The sequence below is a fragment of the Podarcis bocagei genome, assembly GCF_964188305.1.
Source record: "Podarcis bocagei genome assembly, chromosome: 15".
Taxonomy (NCBI): Eukaryota; Metazoa; Chordata; class Lepidosauria; order Squamata; family Lacertidae; genus Podarcis; species Podarcis bocagei.
In genome coordinates, this window is record NC_138141.1 from 21169501 (window position 1) to 21187126 (window position 17626).

At 44.3% G+C, this 17626-nt stretch overlaps 1 protein-coding gene across 2 annotated transcripts; it reads right to left on the minus strand.

Annotated features, from left to right (window-relative positions):
• Nucleotides 1–194: 194 nt before the first annotated feature.
• LAYN (layilin) lies at nt 195–17365 on the minus strand. Of its 2 annotated transcripts, XM_081172684.1 has the most exons (9): nt 17188–17365; nt 12997–13020; nt 11085–11379; nt 8302–8459; nt 5260–5301; nt 4746–4832; nt 4394–4496; nt 2230–3620; nt 195–994 (listed from the first exon to the last, which is right to left on the minus strand). In XM_081172684.1, the coding sequence occupies exons 1-8, from the start codon at nt 17297–17299 to the stop codon at nt 3260–3262; spliced, it is 1182 nt and encodes a 393-aa protein (XP_081028810.1). In that variant the 5' UTR covers nt 17300–17365; the 3' UTR covers nt 195–994; nt 2230–3259. The 2 variants fall into 2 exon arrangements, with proteins under 2 accessions (XP_081028810.1, XP_081028811.1); XM_081172685.1 differs by lacking the exon at nt 12997–13020.
• Nucleotides 17366–17626: the final 261 nt, after the last annotated feature.

Consider the following 17626-nt stretch of genomic DNA (forward strand, 5'->3'; position numbering starts at 1 on the left):
AGAGAAGAGTCCCATCAAAACTGATCTTTATTTTCATCACAAAAGTTGGTCTGTTTGTGGGGATTCTATTGTCTTCAGTGCCATTCCTTCCAAGTTAGAATGTTCACAGACATTCCATGACATCACAGCAACTCAGCCACCCACAGCCAGAGGCTTCAGACATCCACATGCATACAACCCAACACCACCACAAATATCACCTTACAGTATAATTAAAAAAAATTGTGGCCTCATATGGTAACACTGTTCCACTCAGTACACGATAACAGACTGCTGCTATTACTAAGTATCTTTTCTGTCACATGTCAAATAACAAAACAAAACAAAACAATTTTTTTCCGGTCTTATTCCAATTCACAGCTTCTTCCTTGGAGCAGAAAACTGGAGGAGTTGTAGCATTCAGGTTAAAAACTGCAGGCCTCTACTAAACATGTCAACAAATAATGCATTGATTGTTTGGTTTGGACATTTCCAGGAATTACAGCATGGAATTCAATAAGACTACTTTTGACACCACTGTACAAACATAGCCCCAGTCACTTTGTTACTTTTTCCAGTGTGGGTCTCTCATCACCTGAGGCAGAAACTCACTGAAACATGGAGGAAAGGATCTCAGGGAACTTTATTTCATTTCCTGAAACCGACATCTTCTTCAGTCCCTCATTTAGTATTGTGCTTCCAAAAACAGATATCAGGCCCTTTTTTGACACTGGAGGAAGTCTTGTCAGTCCTGGCTCATTTAGAGGTCAAAGTTTAAAAATTCCACTTAAGGATCAATGGTTAAAAAAAAAAATCAAAATCAAAGTATAATGTATTCGATATCCGATGGCAAAGGAGGAATTTCATTTGTTTCCCTCTGTCTTAGGACTGATGGTAGAAAATCAGGATTAGATGCTGCTTCCAGAAGACTGTTGCTCATGAAGATTTGCTTTCAGTTATTTCCATCATTTGTGTTTGTCCTGTTGCTAGACTTTAAAATCTTTTCAAAATTGTACTGTAAAACACGAAAGGAACAAGAAATAGTAATAAGAAAAAGAGGCTAAAGACATGCAGAGACTTACTTTCCATCTTCACTGTTCAGGAAATCACATTCCGCACACACAAAAATTGCATTTGGAAGCTCTTGTCAAGTTCATGTTACGCTTACATTGCAATTGTGCATTCAACAAATTTATAAATATGTAACAGATAAACAAGACTTGTAAATAGCCACACACCGGTCTATTGATTTCTATGCAAAAGTATATAAATGGGATAAGCATCCTCCCATGGATATGAATGGGTTCAAAATTGTGCCTTGGCCAAATCATGTTGCATGCATGGATAGGTGAGCTAGCAATTTTTTGTGTGCTTTGGTACTTTTTGTGGACATTCACAGGGCTGGGTAGAATATAAGAGTTAATGGTATCAGGCTCAAACCGTACATGACATTAATCACCAATGTAGCAGAGGAAGTGGGCACAGCAGTTCTTCTGTCTCTTCCATTATACTAGAACTCAGGGTCATCTAATTATTAAACTGATTAGCTGTCAGTTCAGGACTGAAAAGAGAAAGTGCTGCTTTGCATAATACATAATTGCTAACTTCACTAGATTTGCTGCCATAATATCTAGTGATGTCCACTGAGTTAGACTTTTTTTTAAAAGGGCCTTTAAACGGGATTAATCAAATTCATCAAAGAGGTCTAAAAATGCCCATTACTGAAGTTGGCTATATGGAATTAATGTTCAGAGGCACTATCACATTTTACCTTAAGTCCTATTTCAAGTCTTCAAGCGGAAGAGTCTGCACTGATGTAGCCAAATGGCATAATCCAAGCACAAAGTTTGGGGGAGTCCTGAGATTTGCAGCAGTATGAACAACAACAACAACCCTAATGTTGGGGAGGGGACATTCCATATTAGTTTGAAATGGATACAAGTATGTTTGCTCCTGGGAGGAAAATAGCAGCTGTTGGGGTGGGCAAATTTGGATTAAGAAAATAGTGGCAGGGGAAGGGTTAAGTCTTCATCTCCCAGTGCCACCACCCTGATCTGAATCCCTCCCCCTTCCTAAAAAAGCAACAACACAAAACCATTAGGATATCCAACCACAGATCTCCAGGTGTCACTACTAGCCTCTCAAAAGTGCACTGATGCATTGGCTTCTACCACAACAGATTCATACAGAATGTGTTATTATGTGTTTCAGACTGGTGGTATTTTTCTACTCCCCATTACATTCACTAACCTTGCACAGTAATCTCATCTGCATCAGGACTTCTAGGAGTGCAGCTGTGCTGGTCTTCAACACCCTTGCCGGCAGCAGAAAGCATAAAAGAGGTAATAACGTAACAGTAGCTGGCCACCTATTTCCTCCAAAATTAAGTGACCAGTGTTTAATCTTTCCCTCAAGGCAAATGAGCAAACCTGGCACAGAGGTCTATTGTACAGCAGCATATAAGTGCCTTCTTGGCTCTACAGATGCAGATGTGTCTATAAATTTTTGCTTTAGCAATCTTTCCAAAAAGAGGGGTTAGGGATTGTTGCCATTCCTATGGTGAACGCATTGCCTGCACAGATACTGCAAGTTCTTTATATTTAGGTTCTTGGAATGAGTCTTTTTGCTTAACGTGTTACATCCAACATCCGAAACATATTGCTTTGTTGGTCTTGATGTCATTTGATGTCCATGTCCTGTGTTGGGAGGCCTTGGGTATAAGAAAGCTAATCAGTTGTTGCAAAAGTAGGCTGGGTGGATAAGAGCAAAGCACAATAGAGGAACAGCCCCCTCCTTGCTGGAAAACTGATGGCTTTCAGGATGACAAAAGATGGCTACTAGGCAGCTGGTGAAAACTAGGTACTGATGGTCACCTGTGACACCTGTAGTATTTTTAGCCTGGAGCTGGAAAAACCATCACTGAATAACTCACAAGCTCCATCTGGGCTTAGGCAATTAGCTTAAAAGACAGGAGTTTTGATTTAAGTGCATGTTGTCACAAGACAGAAATACTGTCAAGCTGTAGATTATTAGGGAATGATGTCTGTCTGTCAAGGAATGGAAGCAAGATTGCACAAGGCCATTTTCCTTAGCTGAGTAAGAGCTCTACATATATAAATTCCCTCACATTCCACTTTCAGAAAAAGGAAAACCTTTATCATAAAAACACAAACACTGCCAAATGCAGAAATCACATTCCTTTGCCTACAAGGCGCGCATCCCTTTGTGCCAGAGCTAGTTCCAGTGTCCAGTTAGCTCAATAGCCAAAGCACTGTCTTCATTAATAGCCATAGATCTCGTTTTCTACCCAGGCTGATTCTTTGCTTCGCCCCACTCGGTCATTGCACAGTTCGTATATGTCATTGGTGACAAATCCACTTTCGGTGCTGGCCAAAGTCACAAAGCCGCTCTCTGAGGTGTTGACAGCCATATTGTCATAGTCCCCAGAGAGGTCATCGGGAGTATCTTCTCCAGGACGGGCCCGGAAAGAAGAGTTCTTAATGTCTGGTCTGGTCCTAGCGAGATCTGTTTCTGACTGTTTTCTGATTACATTGTATATCTCCAAACTGGGGCTGTTCTGTCTCTTGGGGGACAGCCAGGTATCCTGTTCCTTTGCGTTCATCTCCGTTTGCTCCCGTCTCCTTAGAAGGGAAATAAATAAAAAGGTATTAGCTTCCCTTTATCTTCCACTGGACCACAAAACACTTACTAAGAAACTAATCTAGTGGTGTTAGTGCAGAGAAAATGTGTGTATACACACACACACCACACACACACACACAAACACACACACAGAGTCTGTGGCCACATAAAGGGAGAGAATACTTCAGGTATGGTCAGATTTGTTTACTGTAGTATGTAGTGGCACAATCCAATCTGAACTTAGCAGTAGCAGGAAAAAGAAAGGTAATAATAACTGCAGGCAATAAAATAACTTCCTTTATCCAAAAGTAGAATTTTACCCTGGAAGCACATACAAGCTAGCAACAGGAAGGACACCTAAAAGTGATAGCAGCAGATGTTTATGTGTGTGCACATTTGTTAACTTAACATGCCCCCTTCTCAAAATAATGTTTATTCATTAATTAAATCTATATCCTACCCTTCCTCCCAGAGGAGCCCAGGGCAACAAACATCAACACATTAAAACAATATAAGTTGAAACAGAATAAAAATGAACATGTTTAAAGCATTTTAAAATAGCTTGAAAGCCACCAAAAACATTTCATTCCAGATGTGTGTAATAGTAATTTCATTGAGCTTCTTACAGCCTATTTCACATCCCTCCTCTTCCATTACAACCCCACTCCCAGTTTTGTTCTACATTCATTCACACTGCCCCTTGGTCCTGACCAGATGCTATCTATGACAGCGTATCATAAAGCTTCATGCTTTGCCCCATATTGTGACTTGCCTCTTTGCATAAAGCCAAAAGCTGAAAATGGCTGTGATGACCACGAGGAGAAGCAGAACAGGAATGCTGGGGATTAAGAAGTAGGCAAGGCTCCAAACAGGCTCTGTTGAGGGGGAAAAGATACTCTAACTTTCAGTGGAAAAATTAACAGGCATTACTTTTTCATGCAGTTATTGCGCTCCAGGTTCTCTGTGCATAATTTCCCCTTTTTCCTTTTAACTTTAGCAATGGGGGCAGGGAGAGAGGATATAATTAGCACAAGTATCAGGATGTTTTAACTATCTCTGCTGTGGTGTTCTCCAGGAAATCAAATGTTGCATTACAGTCTGTGGTAATGAATGACAGTGCCTACCTTTAGCTTCTTTGAACGTTTTATTGGTGGCAACTTCAGGAATGGGTTCTTCTGGGGATGTGCGTATAAAGGTCTCTGTTGCAGCTCCTAGGAAAGGAATCTGGCTATTACAACTCTCATAGTTGTCAACTGTCAGATTTGAAAATAAGGGATCAGCAGCCTCGAAAATAAGGGATCAGCAGTCTCACCTGTCCAGGGGACAGTCTACGGGAAAACCTAACAATCCAGGACAGCAGCGGGAAGCAGCGCTGGAATAAGGGAATTTCCCACAAAAAAGGGGTTGACAGCTATGCAACTCTACAGGAGAATGGCTTCATTGCACTCTACATTTTAAAGCAGTATCATGCTACTTTAAGCAGTCATAGCTTTTCCCAGAGAATCCTGGGAACTGTAGTTTGTTAAGGGAGTTGCGGACAGTTGTTAAAAGTTGACTGGGGAACACTCTGGGAGCTGTAGCTGTTATTTGGAACAGAATCTATACCATGCACTCAAATTTTACTGATGTGAAATTTACCTGCTTGAGAGGTATTAATTTCAGAGGCAGCTGTTGGCTTTTCTGCAAGGGAAAAAACATACAGACATACATTTTCTTCTGCATTTGGTCACCAGGAGAAACTTAATCCCACTCCCCCAATGTTTTGGCTTATCCATGGACGTTCTTGGCACATTTGATATTGTGTCCCAGAAGTTTAGTTAAGGAGACCATTTTTGGAAACGGCTTGCAACTTGTCACTGAAACCATTTTCCCATTTCCCTTGTCATTTCATCGCCTTCAGATTTTTTCGGTGCCCAATGGTGATACTTGAAAGTCTTTACCTGCATCCTCTCTAAGGGTGGCTCTCGAGAAGCTATGGTTCCATACAATTCCCTTCTAGGTTTCTTGATGTTCCTATGAGCAATATCTTCAAGTGGCCAGTGAATGCTAGAGGCACATTATTGTACTGCACATTGCAAACTCCATCAAAGCTGTGAGAACTAAGCCTCACAATACAGTACAGTGGTACCTTGGGTTACATACGCTTCAGGTTACAGACTCCGCTAATCCAGAAATAGTACCTCGGGTTAAGAACTTAGCTTCAGGATGAGAACAGAAATCGTGCTCCAGCACGATTTTTAAGAAAATGTAAATAGGGATTTAAGATTTTTAAGAAAATGTAAATAGGGATTGATAATTGGAAAATTGATATTTATAACAGGTTAACATCTTGAGTGAGGATAAATGCCAGAGGGTAAGGATTTGCTGAATTTAATATCTGAACTGGAATACAAAATGAGAGGTGTGAGGTCAAGAAACTAGTGAAGGAAGTACAAGATTTGAAATTACTAATCTATTTCTTGTTTTGCTTTTTGGGTTTTTCTTTTTGTCCTTTTTACTTTCTTGTATTTTTATGTGTTTTGTTTTTTGTATTTTTATATTTTTGTAGTTTTTTCTTTATGTTTAAATGTTGGATTTTTTTATTATCTGTGAAACCTTAATAAATATTATTATAAAAAAAAGAGAACAGAAATCGTGCTCCAGAGGCGTGGTGGCAGTGGGAGGCCCCATTAGCTAAAGTGGTGCTTCAGGCTAAGAACAGGTTCAGGTTAAGAACGGACCTCCGGAATGAATTAAGTACTTAACCCGAGGTGCCACTTTATCTTCTTCTGAGTTGGAAACTGTTAAAAAAAACCAGCTGGAAGAGGAAGGGGGCACAGAGCGTGAAGAAAGAGCTGTGAGTGGAGGGGGGCCTTCCCCCCCCCTTTAGACCGCCTGGGAAATGCATTAAACCTGCTGTACCTGGAACTGAGTGTGGAGAGTACAGCTGAATGACACACAGCTGTGGGCAGCCTGAGGAAGTGCCATCCACTTTGGGCCTGCCCATAAAAAACAAGTCTAGAATGAGAGCCTAGGGTGATGTCCTCTGTTTCCAGGAACTCGTCTTCTTGTGAGACTTTTGTGGGGAGCTGAGAGTTTGTTTGGGTGAGAACCCTGAGGCTGAGAGGGAGGGAGTGTCAGAAGGGAGAAAAACCTGATATTGATTTATATATAGTAGTAACTCTGTATTAATGTAACGCTTTTGTATGTACAGTGGTACCTCTGGTTAAGAACTTAATTCGTTCTGTAGGTCCGTTCTTAACCTGAAACTGTTCTTAACCTGAAGCACCACTTTAGCTAATGGGGCCTCCCACTGCCGCCGCAGCGCCGCCACTGTGCAATTTCTGTTCTCATCCTGAAGCAAAGTTATTAACCTGAGGTACTATTTCCGGGTTAATGGAGTCTGTAACCTGAAGTATCTGTAACCTGAAGCGTCTGTAACCTGAGGTACCACTGTACCTGTAACTCTGAATTTTAGTAATATTTTGTTTAAGTTGTTTGTTGTTGCTTCTTTATTGTATGCTGCTTAGAGATATTTTTAAATATATTAAGCAGTATAGAAATTTAATAATCATTCAAGCAATAACCAAATATACACTGAGTTCAGAGACTGCCCCAGTAGCATTTCCCTTTCAATGCCTGTTGCAGTGCTGAGAAAACTGACTATATGGAAGGATGCTGGATTTCTTCAAAACTGGAGAGACATCACAATATACAGATATATGTTATTAATCATTCTTGGTTCCAGTTCTTTCAGTTAAGGCCAAAGGACATAGGATGTTCATTCCACAACCACAAAAGATAAAGTCCATAATTAGCAAGTTAACTCTTAGGACTCCATAACACAAGTGGACATTGCGTTTAATGACACATTCCCAGGCATTCATGTATCCCTTTGTGGCGTTTGCCCTCCCATGTGTGTGACTTCATACTGGGTTCATAGGGAAAGGGTTAACTAATTGTAAAATGACTAACTAGTTTGTTTCCTTTTTCTTAACACCGTTAATACAGTTGCGACTTGACTTCGAGGAGCAACTCATAGAACGCAGTGTGGTAGCCTTTTTTGAGGTTTTTAAAGACTGGTGATTTTTGAAGCTTTTCCAAAACTTTCCCGACACCGTGCTACGCAAGACGAAAAAAATCGCAAGATGACAAAACTCGCGGAACGAATTAATTTCGTCTTGCGAGGCACCACTGTATAAGGTTTAAGCACAGAGAGAATTTGTTAAGAGGAGTTAGAGTGGTTGAGAAGACGGTCTGGAGTTAGACGAGAGAGGGAAGATAAGTCTGTGGGTTGGGCAAGTCTGGTGTGAGAGAGTGAGAGAATTTGTTAAGAGGAGTCAATCAAACAGTTGAGATAATCAGTCAGAAGGTATTAGGAAGGTATAGGCCGGTAAAGAAACTAAAGTTAAGATACTGATAGGAATATTATCTGAGAAACCATAAACTCGTTAATGTTTTTTAAAATAAACTTTTTCTTTTGATTCACTTTTAACAACTGACTGGACTCGGTGTTTTACCAGAGAGTAACTGGTTGGTGGCAGTGGGGAAGCGATCACAGTGGTGGCACAGGGATCAATAGACCGTTAAATGTCCAGGGACCCTGTGTGATTGTCCACCCATCATTACTAGAAGTCTCCCACACAACAAATGGCCAGCCCCTGAGCCGAATTGCACATCACAGAATATGGACTCCGTTACCCTGGGGATATTTGCAGATGAAGTTGTTTTTCATGCTGCAGCTGTCATCATTCCACTGAAACATATATGGTCCCCCATCGCCTGCAGGTGCTGAGGGCTGGTGGTACATCACAACACAAACTTCACTTCCACAGGAGGGCTCGTCTGCGTACCAGTTTCTGTGGAATCAAAGCAAAACATCAGGTGAATTGTTTCTCCTTGCCAGGAGTTCTCCCCATGAAGGGCATTTCGCAGAGCAGAGAAATACATGGAAGGAAACAAATTCACTCACAGCACCTTTAAACTTTGTACCTGCCGCTCTAGCTATTCACGTGAATGTGGAGGGGGCAGATGTCAGGGACAGCAAGGCTAGAAGCAAGAATCCATAGCTCTGTGCACAGCTGCCCCCCCCCCAATGATGAGCCAGGGGAGCTAAATAAATTAATAATAATAATAATAATAATAATAATAATAATAATAATAATAATTTATTTATTATTTGTACTCCGCCCATTGGGACATGGGTGGTGCTGTGGGTTAAACCACAGAGCCTGGGACTTGCAGATCAGAAGGTCGGCGGTTCAAATCCCCGCAATGGGGTGAGCTCCCATTGCTCGGTCCCTGCTCCTGCCAACCTAGCAGTTCAAAAGCATGTCAAAGTGCAAGTAGGTCAATAGGTACCGCTCCGGTGGGAAGGTAAACGGTGTTTCCGTGTGCTGCTCCGGTTCGCCAGAAGTGGCTTAGTCATGCTGGCCACATGACCTGGAAGCTGTACACCGGCTCCCTCAGCCAATAAAGCGAGATGAGCGCTGCAACCCCAGAGTCGGTCACAACTGGACCTAATGGTCAGGGGTCCCTTTACCTTTACCCCGCCCATCTGGCTGGGTTTCCCCAGCCACTCTGGGCGGCTTCCAACAAAGATTACAAGTACATTAAAATGTCACATATTAAAAGCTTCCCTGAACAGGGCTGCCTTCAGATATCTTCTAAATGTCAGGCAGTTGTTTATCTCTTTGATGTCTGATGGGAGGGCGTTTCACAGGGTGGGTGCCACTACCGAAAAGGCCCTCTGCCTGGTTCCCTGTAGCTTTGCTTCTCGCAGTGAGGGAACCGCCAGAAGGCCCTCAGAGCTGGATCTCAGCGTCCGGGCAGAACGATGTGGGTGGAGACGCTCCTTCAGGTATACTGAAGGAGGCCGTTTACACGTTGGAGGATCTCCCTAAACAGAAAAAGGATCCTAGGTGCTGGAGGAATTCCACTGACCCAGGCAAGCCATTGGCTGTCCTCAGTAGGAAGTGCTATGGCGGCTTCCTGTTTAGGCTGGCAACATAGGAAGCTGGCTTTTGGTCAGACTTTTAGTCTATCTTGCTCAGTATTGTCTACACTGACTGGCAGCAGCTTCCCAAGTTTGCAGGCAGGGGGTGCTCTGAGCTGGAAATGCCAGGAATTGAATTTGGGACCTTCTGCAAGCAAAGCAGATGCTCTACCAGTGGGCTATGCCCTTCTCCAGACCAATGGTTCATCTAGCTCTATGTTGTCTACACAGTGATTTGAAGTGGCTCTCCAAGGATTTTTAAAATGGGGTCCTACCTGGAGATGCTAGGGATAAAACCAGGAACCTTCTTCATGCAAACCAAATCCTCTATCCCTCCACCTGATTGTCATTCATGCAGGCAGCCTTGCTGTATTATTTTTGGCATCCGTTAAAAACATTTTTGTTTAGACAAACCTATCTGGTTATGTAGAATGTTTGCAAGGTTTTAAGCTTACCATTGATCTTAATTATTATTTGTATGTCTTAAATAACTGTTTTTTCACTGACAGTGATATTATTTTATTCTTTTCGTAAGCCACTTTGAGGTTTTTTATTATCAAATGGTATATACATTTTATGAAGCAATACATAAATAATACCCCTGAATTACAGCCCATGGGATCTGTCTTGGCCATAAGCCTTCCCTGGCTGAACCCAGATACTGCATAGTGCTAACAGAGGATAGGCAAATGGATTTAGCCCCTTTCACAGTCCAAAGAAAGAACACTTGTGCAAGTTTTTTCCTTGCCATAATTCTTGTTATTGGTTATATCAGCAGGATACAAAGCTGGATGGGCCCCTGTTTGGTCACTGATGTTCTGGTACACAAATTTTATTGGTTGATGTTGGTCACATAGGATAAACCCACAACTATGCCAGAAAGTAAAGGGTGTGGCAGCTGCTTGCACTCCTAGCATGGGCCTGAAGTCCCAGTTTGGTACTGTGAGCTGTGGGAAGGTTCTCTGGAAAGGTTAGCACCATTCCTACCAGGAAACTTGTTATGCAATAATAGGTTGAGCTCTTGACATCCTTGTCAAGCAAAACACAATTATGGCCAAAAGAAATTCTCTGGGGCTTTGGATTAAAACACCAATGCTTTTTCAAAAGGTAGAACTTATTTATCAATCGGTAGGAATCTGATGAATTAATATGTTTAATTTCATAAAGTGAAGATTTAAGGATGTTAATGTTTAAGTTAAATTTTATAAGAATTGTGATTTGGGAAACCATTAAAAGGATATGCAATGAAATTCAACTAAGGGGAAGCGGGGAAGTCACTTAACAAAGTTAATAAGTGTAATTTTCAATAAGGCTATGATTATGTTTGTTTGTCTTATGTGTTTGTTTATAATATTGTGAAAACCAATAATTTGTTTTTGAAAAAATATATAAATGGGTAGGAATCTCTATTCAGAACACTTAATAAGTTTGTTTGACTTGCTAACTTCATGAAGGAACTCATACTTCTGTTCTGAACATGTGGACTTACCGAAACGTGGACAAACTTCCATCTGACCAAGAGTACAAGTTTGGGCATTCAGTGCTGTTGTCAGGATCTGATTCTCTCCTAAGCCCTATCCAGAAGTCACCATCTGATGCTGAAAAGCTCCCAATCATCTTCTCAATCAGTTTCTGTTCTGACTGTGTTTCTATACTGACTAGGTCTCCTCCATCTCTCCTACAGGCCTGAAGAGCTTCTTTAAAGCCAACCCTGCGTACAACATTATGCAAGTAAACGATCTTGTAGCACGGGCGTTGGGTTCCTCCACGGCAAATGGCATGTCCTGAGGAAGACCAAAAAGAAAAAGAAAACCCATTAGCAAACCAGCAGGAAAAGGCAGCCAATACTTCTCCCACGATGAGTTTTGTGCTGAATGAAATTTCTCTCCATTAACTCACATTAGCACTCATAAAACTAACATGAACTGGAATTAAGAACACCTACTTGCATATTATGGCCAGTCTAGCCACATTTCCTTTGACTGAAGTTGAGGAACACACTGCTGTCTTATTTTGGCCAGATACAAAAATGAGTGCCAGCCATAATTCTGTTGGTATGTGTGCTCAAAAAGAACCCAAATTTTGTATTAGGTGAAAGCTTCTTATCACAAAAAATATTAATTAAACTAGTTCATATTAAGGCTCATTCAATCTCAGAATTTGTGTTATGAATTTTCATACAGGCTGTAGCTCAATAGCAGAATTGTCATGGTCTGGCAGGATGCCGAGTGGTGGGAGGCACCAGCTGGGGAACCCTCAAGGGAAGAAGGCTCAGAGCCTGGGGATTGGTGGTGAGATGATGCTGAGTGGTCAGAGGGAGAAGAGGGAGCCGACTGGGAGGAGGAGGTGTCAGAAGCTGAAGGGGCAACAGGACTTAGTGAGCAGGAAGAGACTGGGACAGAGAGCAGTCTAGAATCAGAGGCAGAAGAGGAGGCTGGAGAGGAAGGGGACCAAGAGGCAGAGATGAAGCTGGCTGCTGAAGAAGTCAGGGGGTCTCCCCTTCCTCCTGTGGCCAGTTCCCCCCACCCCTGGTCTCCCAGAACCAGAAGCGGTATGAAGTGAGAGGAGCAAATACACACAAGGCATTGAAGTCTCAGATCGTTTGGGGGATGACCCGGGGCAGGAGGAGACTTAGGGAGATGTTTGGAACTGCCTTACTTGGGCAAGATCTACTGGGGAGAGTTGCAATGCTCACTAGGCCTGGCCTCCTGAGCTGTTTCTTTGAATAAAGAGAGTTGACTTCACTGACACCGTGTGAGTTATTGCTGACCTGCTCCTGAAAACCTCCCTGACAGGAATTCATGTAGAAGGTTCAGTCCCCAGCATCTCCAGGTAGGACTGCAAAAGACTCTTGTTTGAAACCCTGAAGTGCCATCGGCAATGTATGTGGACAATACTGAGCGAGGCGAACCGACGGTCTGGCTCCTTATAAAGCTGCTTCCTATAAACCTATATCATCAGCCAATCTCTGCCTCGTGGATTTCACAATGTGACTTTTATATAAAAAGATAGGGAACACAACGACCACATCCGAGTAAATCATTTTAATTAGGATTTTTATGTCCACATTTATCCAGTGCAGAGTCAAGTGTTCTGTTTTAAGAAGCCAACCATGGAACATGTATTTCAGGACAGGATGTTATAAACCCCTACGGTGCAAAGTGGTGTTTCATTTTGAGAGAGATCCTTGTGTTTCTATTCATCCTTAAATGTACAAAACAAAAGTTTACAGCACTCCATTCCAAGGTCCTTAATACAGCACAGTAATTCGACTGCGTGGGATTCCAATGTCTTAACTGCAGATGGCATACAAGTTAAAATGCTGAGCACAGCAAAAACAGTCTAGTCACCATCGATAATCTGACCAACATGCATCTCCGATGAAACACAAAATGCGTTACCTCTCTGAAGAATCAGATCCGCAGCTGTGAGGCAATGGGAAGAAGAGAAAAAGCACATCACTTATAAAATTGGCAATGACCAGGACTGCAGAATATCCAGCCCTTAAGAGTGGGCTGTTTGAGGTGGCTAAAGTTTTTGCAACAACCTGGCAATTGTCTGCATTTTATCAGCAAAATTTGAAGTTATTTTTAGCCAAGGCAGGAATGCAATGCAGTTGATTGCAGGCCGGGCACTGCTACAAGTCAACTTGTCCAACCAGTGATCTCACTCTCCTGCATACTAGAGATGAGTCCATGAAACTAAAGGTGCTTAGTTATTAAGTAAGGTGTTGATTTCAGTCTGATTAGCCCTTAATAAATATAGCTAAAATTCTAACCAGTTTCTCTGCTGCATCAATATGTTAGGCATTTTTAGTGCAAAGAGGTAGAATCAGAGGCCCAAGTTCAAAACCCTACTTAGAGCTGCTTCACATCCTGCACAGTGGCTAGATCACACTGGTGTTCAGTGCAACACAAACTGCAAGTGTGGAGGGCAAATGGGTGCTCCAAAACAAGTAGTGGATATACACCAGAGATCCATGGCCAATCATAGCTCTTTGAGCAAGTCCCTGAACGTTTAGGAAAGCATGTCTGTCTGTCAGGTGTTTCATATCTGCTGCAAAACACACTAGCAAACACCTTATTAATGACTCAGACAAATAATATGAAATAGTTTTGCAAAACAGCAGCATAGTTTAATACAGTGATGGGAGGCCTGAGTTCGAATATCATTGTAACCAAGGCCTTGCATAGCTCCCTCTCCCCCCCCAATCTTCTGTAAAATGGGAACAATAATGTCGTGTCATCTACGTTTCTGATGAGGATAACTAAGGCCTGCAAGTTGTTTTGCATATGAAAAGTAATTAGTGCTAGAATGGCAAACATGTGGTAACCATCAATCACGTGGCAGTATATTAACGTATTAGTTTAACAATGAAATCATAACATCATAAATTGGGGTGGGGGACAATAGCATGCCATGCACAAAGTTGCACACCTTCAATTACACACACAACACCCTGGCAGAAGTTGCTTTATGAGTTTTCCAAGACACATTAAATTGGAGCTCGTGCGGGACTGATTCTACATGCCAAAACCATAAAGTGTGTCCCCAATGGTAATATGAACTGGCTATGTATCTGGCCCTCATTAATGCAAAAGAAAAGAATGGTTGGAAATGCCTGCAGCATTAATAAAAGAAAAAAGGAAAACAGGTACCTTTTAAAATACAAATACTTGTTCAGGTAATTGAGTAATTTTATTATGCTTTATTGTATGACTATTTTGTTTTTGTTTTACATTGCTTACATGATTCTGCAGCAGCCTAGAACAGATAGGAGCACTTATAGCTGTGGGGGTGAAGGAACGGCCTGACTAGTACAGAACAAATGGAAATTCTTTGGCAGTATTTATTTTCAGACAGTCTCCACACTTAGAGTGGGGAAAGAGTTTATTTAAAGGGTCCTAAGAAGGAAGGGGAGAGGGAGAGAAATACACACACACTGTGTGTGTGTGTATTCTAAGAGGATGCTTAAAATACTGTTGTGATGTGAAGTGGGCAGCCCACTGCACAATATTTCTAGCTGGCCTTGCCTGTGGAACCGCTATGGTTGTTGCCAAAAGATGTCTTGGTTCCTGAATGGCACGGGAGCTCTTAAACCTCCAGCTTAAAGCCCAGTATAGGCTGTAGCTTAGTGATAGCTCATTTGCTCTGCATGCAGGTCCCTGATTCAAGCCCTGGCACCTCCCAGCAGGGCTTAGAGAGCCCTCTGTCTGAAACCCTGGAGAGCCACTGCCAGTCACTGTATAGAAATTACTGGACTGGATGGTCAGATTCAGTATAGGGCAGCTTCCTATGCCAGCTTTCGTAGTAAGGGGTTTTTTTTTTGGGGGGGGAGCTATAGTGACTCAGTAGTGATAGATAAGCATTCTAAGCGAGCTCAGAAGCATTTCTCCTCGACGGCACTTCATGGGAATGGCCAGAGCTCAGTGGTACACTGCCTGGTTTGCAGGTCCCAGATTCAGTCACCAGCATCTCCAGTTCACAGGACCAGTTTTAAACAAAGGACAACACCTTCCTGCAACTGTGGAAATCTGCTATGAGTTGGAGCAAACAATATAGGCTAGATGGACCGATAGCCTGACTCACTAGAAGACAGCATCATATAAACAATATCCATTTTGCACAATGGCACCATCAGGGCAGGACGCTGGGGCAGATCAGCAGAATGATCAAGAAATGCCCCAGCTGAAGCCAGACTGGCTAACCACCTTTTGAAATAAGCGAAGTAATGCCATCTAAAGAGAGGTGCCCCATAAGTCTATTCTGCCCAGAGTTTAAAATGACTGAACTTAACCACTGCTTTTGGACGGGAGCTCAGATGAAGAAGAGCGTACAACACCAGCCCCTGCAGCTCACAAAGATTCTCAGGAGCAGACCACCAGCTAAAATAGACACCACGGGGCAGGCTTATTTCATAGAATTGTAGAGTTGAAAAGGACCCTGAGGATCATTGTAGTTCAACCCTCTGCAGTGCAGGAATATGCAGCTGTCCCATACGGGGATCGAACCTGCAACCTTGGCATTATCACCACCGTAGTATAGCCAACTGAGCTACCCAGCTTGATACAGTGAAAGCAGCTTCATATCATTTCTTCCAGCACTGTTTCCCAGCACTGAAACCAGGGTCCTGGGATCGAACCTGCAACCTTGGCATTATCACCATCGTAGTATAGCCAACTGAGCTACCCAGCTTGATACAGTGAAAGCAGCTTCATATCATTTCTTCCAGCACTGTTTCCCAGCACTGAAACCAGGGTCCTGGGTATCTGACTCATGTTAAGTCTCCCTAAGATTTAAGGGTGCCCGGTTGAGAGAGAGCTGCAGAATGTGAAGCTGGCAGCCCATCACTTCCCCCCTTCTACCATGCCAAGGCAGCAAAGCATCTGCCATAGTGCCTTCCTTGTTGGGGCAGCCCCATTCTGCACCCCTAATTCTGCTGTGTCCGGAGCTTTAGCAGCCCAGAGCAGAGCCTGGAAGGGATTCCAGGTTCTCCGCTACAGAGATACACAGGGTCCAGTGGCGTAGCGTGGGGGGTGCAGGGGGGGCGGCCGCACCGGGCGCAACATCTGGGGGTTAGGGGGCGCAAATCCATGGGTTAGGGGGCGCAAAATACTTGCCTTGCCCCGGGTGCTGACAACCCACGCTACGCCACTGACAGGGTCTCCGCTCCACTTGGGTGTTGAAACGCACACAACTTTTTGCAGAAAGCTCTACCATCGCCCACCCCCCTCCTTCCCCGAAAGAAGGGGTTTCCCTGTCTCATTTAGTCCACCCACAATCCACATTGTGTATCTGTAGAGTAAGCAGTAGGCTGAAGACGAGGCCACCCATATCAGCTGGGTCGTCTCTGGGGTGCCATCAACATTTTCCTGGGCGCAGTCCTGCACACAACTTTGGCAGCGCATAGCCCCTGGCTTTCGATGGGATGGAGACTGCCAAACCACACAGCCAGGACTGCATACTTTGGTTGCCTCCCTGCCTCTAGAAACAGATACTAAAACTGGCCGGCCGTTGGTCCCGCTTTTCTCATGCAGAAGGACCCCCCCCCACCCTCCATTTCTGGGAGGGGAAAGCTCTGCACCTTCACAACCGGCCTGCTTCTCGTGGCAGCAGCAGTAGCATTTTTGTGTGCGCATTAATAGAAGTGCCATCGGGGGGGGGGGTTTAGCCCCCACCTTGGGCACCGCTGAAGCTGCTCTTTCACCCACTGTTCTCTCTCCAACACAGAATCTTGTCCCTACCCACCCCAGTTTGCATCACTTTCCTCATCCATAGGCAGGTTTCTCAGCCGGGGCTCATTCCAATGATTTAATGACCCCCCCCCCCACACAATCGAGGGATAAGTACCCAACCCCATGCCCAAAGCGCTCCCCATTCCAGAAAGCGGAGACGCAGCTCCAGATCGTCCCCCCTTAACTTTTGCATTTGCGTTCAGTTCTCGGGTGTGGGTGCTTCCCCCCACCCGCTGCAAAACAGGGGGGGGGGACCAGCCCGAGACCCCCGCGCCTGCAGCGCCTGCTTCTCTCCCCAGCCAACTCGGGACCGGACTGATGCATCCGCTTGCCCAGCCCAGCCCGGGAGGCACTCACCGCTGAGCAGCCGCGTCCCCTGCCCGCCCGCCGCCCCGCAGAAGGCAGCCAGTAGCAGCAGCAGCAAGTTGCTCCCCGCGGCGGCTCCTCCGCCGCGTCCCCGGAGCCGCATGTCGCGCGGCTGCACTGGCAGCAGCAGCAGCGCAAGGGCAGCAGCGCGAGCTCCGGGCGAGCTTCTGGCAGCAGCCAAGGCGGCGGCGGTGGCGGCGGCAGCAGAGCCGGCTCCGCCTCCGGGCCAGGGGCCAGCCGAGGGGAGGGACGCTGGAGAGCCCGGCGGGTGGGGTGGGGAGGTTCTGCGCGGACACTGGCACTCACTCTCTCGACATGCCTGCCGAGAGGGGTCGAGAGATGCTTCGGTAGCCAAAGCGGAGCTCGGTGCCAAACTGATGCATGGGAAGAAGCTGCGGAAGTTGAGGGTTTTGGGTGGAGGTGGGGGGAG

What these genes read in the sequence shown, in the direction of transcription:
- LAYN (XM_081172684.1), bottom strand. Translation starts at nt 17,299, where the DNA reads ATGCGGCTCCGGGGACGCGGCGGAGGAGCCGCCGCGGGGAGCAACTTG. An exon ending in GGATCTGATTCTTCAGAGAG is followed by an intron (nt 11,380 to 12,996) that starts GTAACGCATTTT and finishes GGTCTTCCTCAG; the next exon opens with GACATGCCATTTGCCGTGGA. An exon ending in TTTTGGCTTTATGCAAAGAG is followed by an intron (nt 3,621 to 4,393) that starts GCAAGTCACAAT and finishes TTCCCTTCTAAG; the next exon opens with GAGACGGGAGCAAACGGAGA.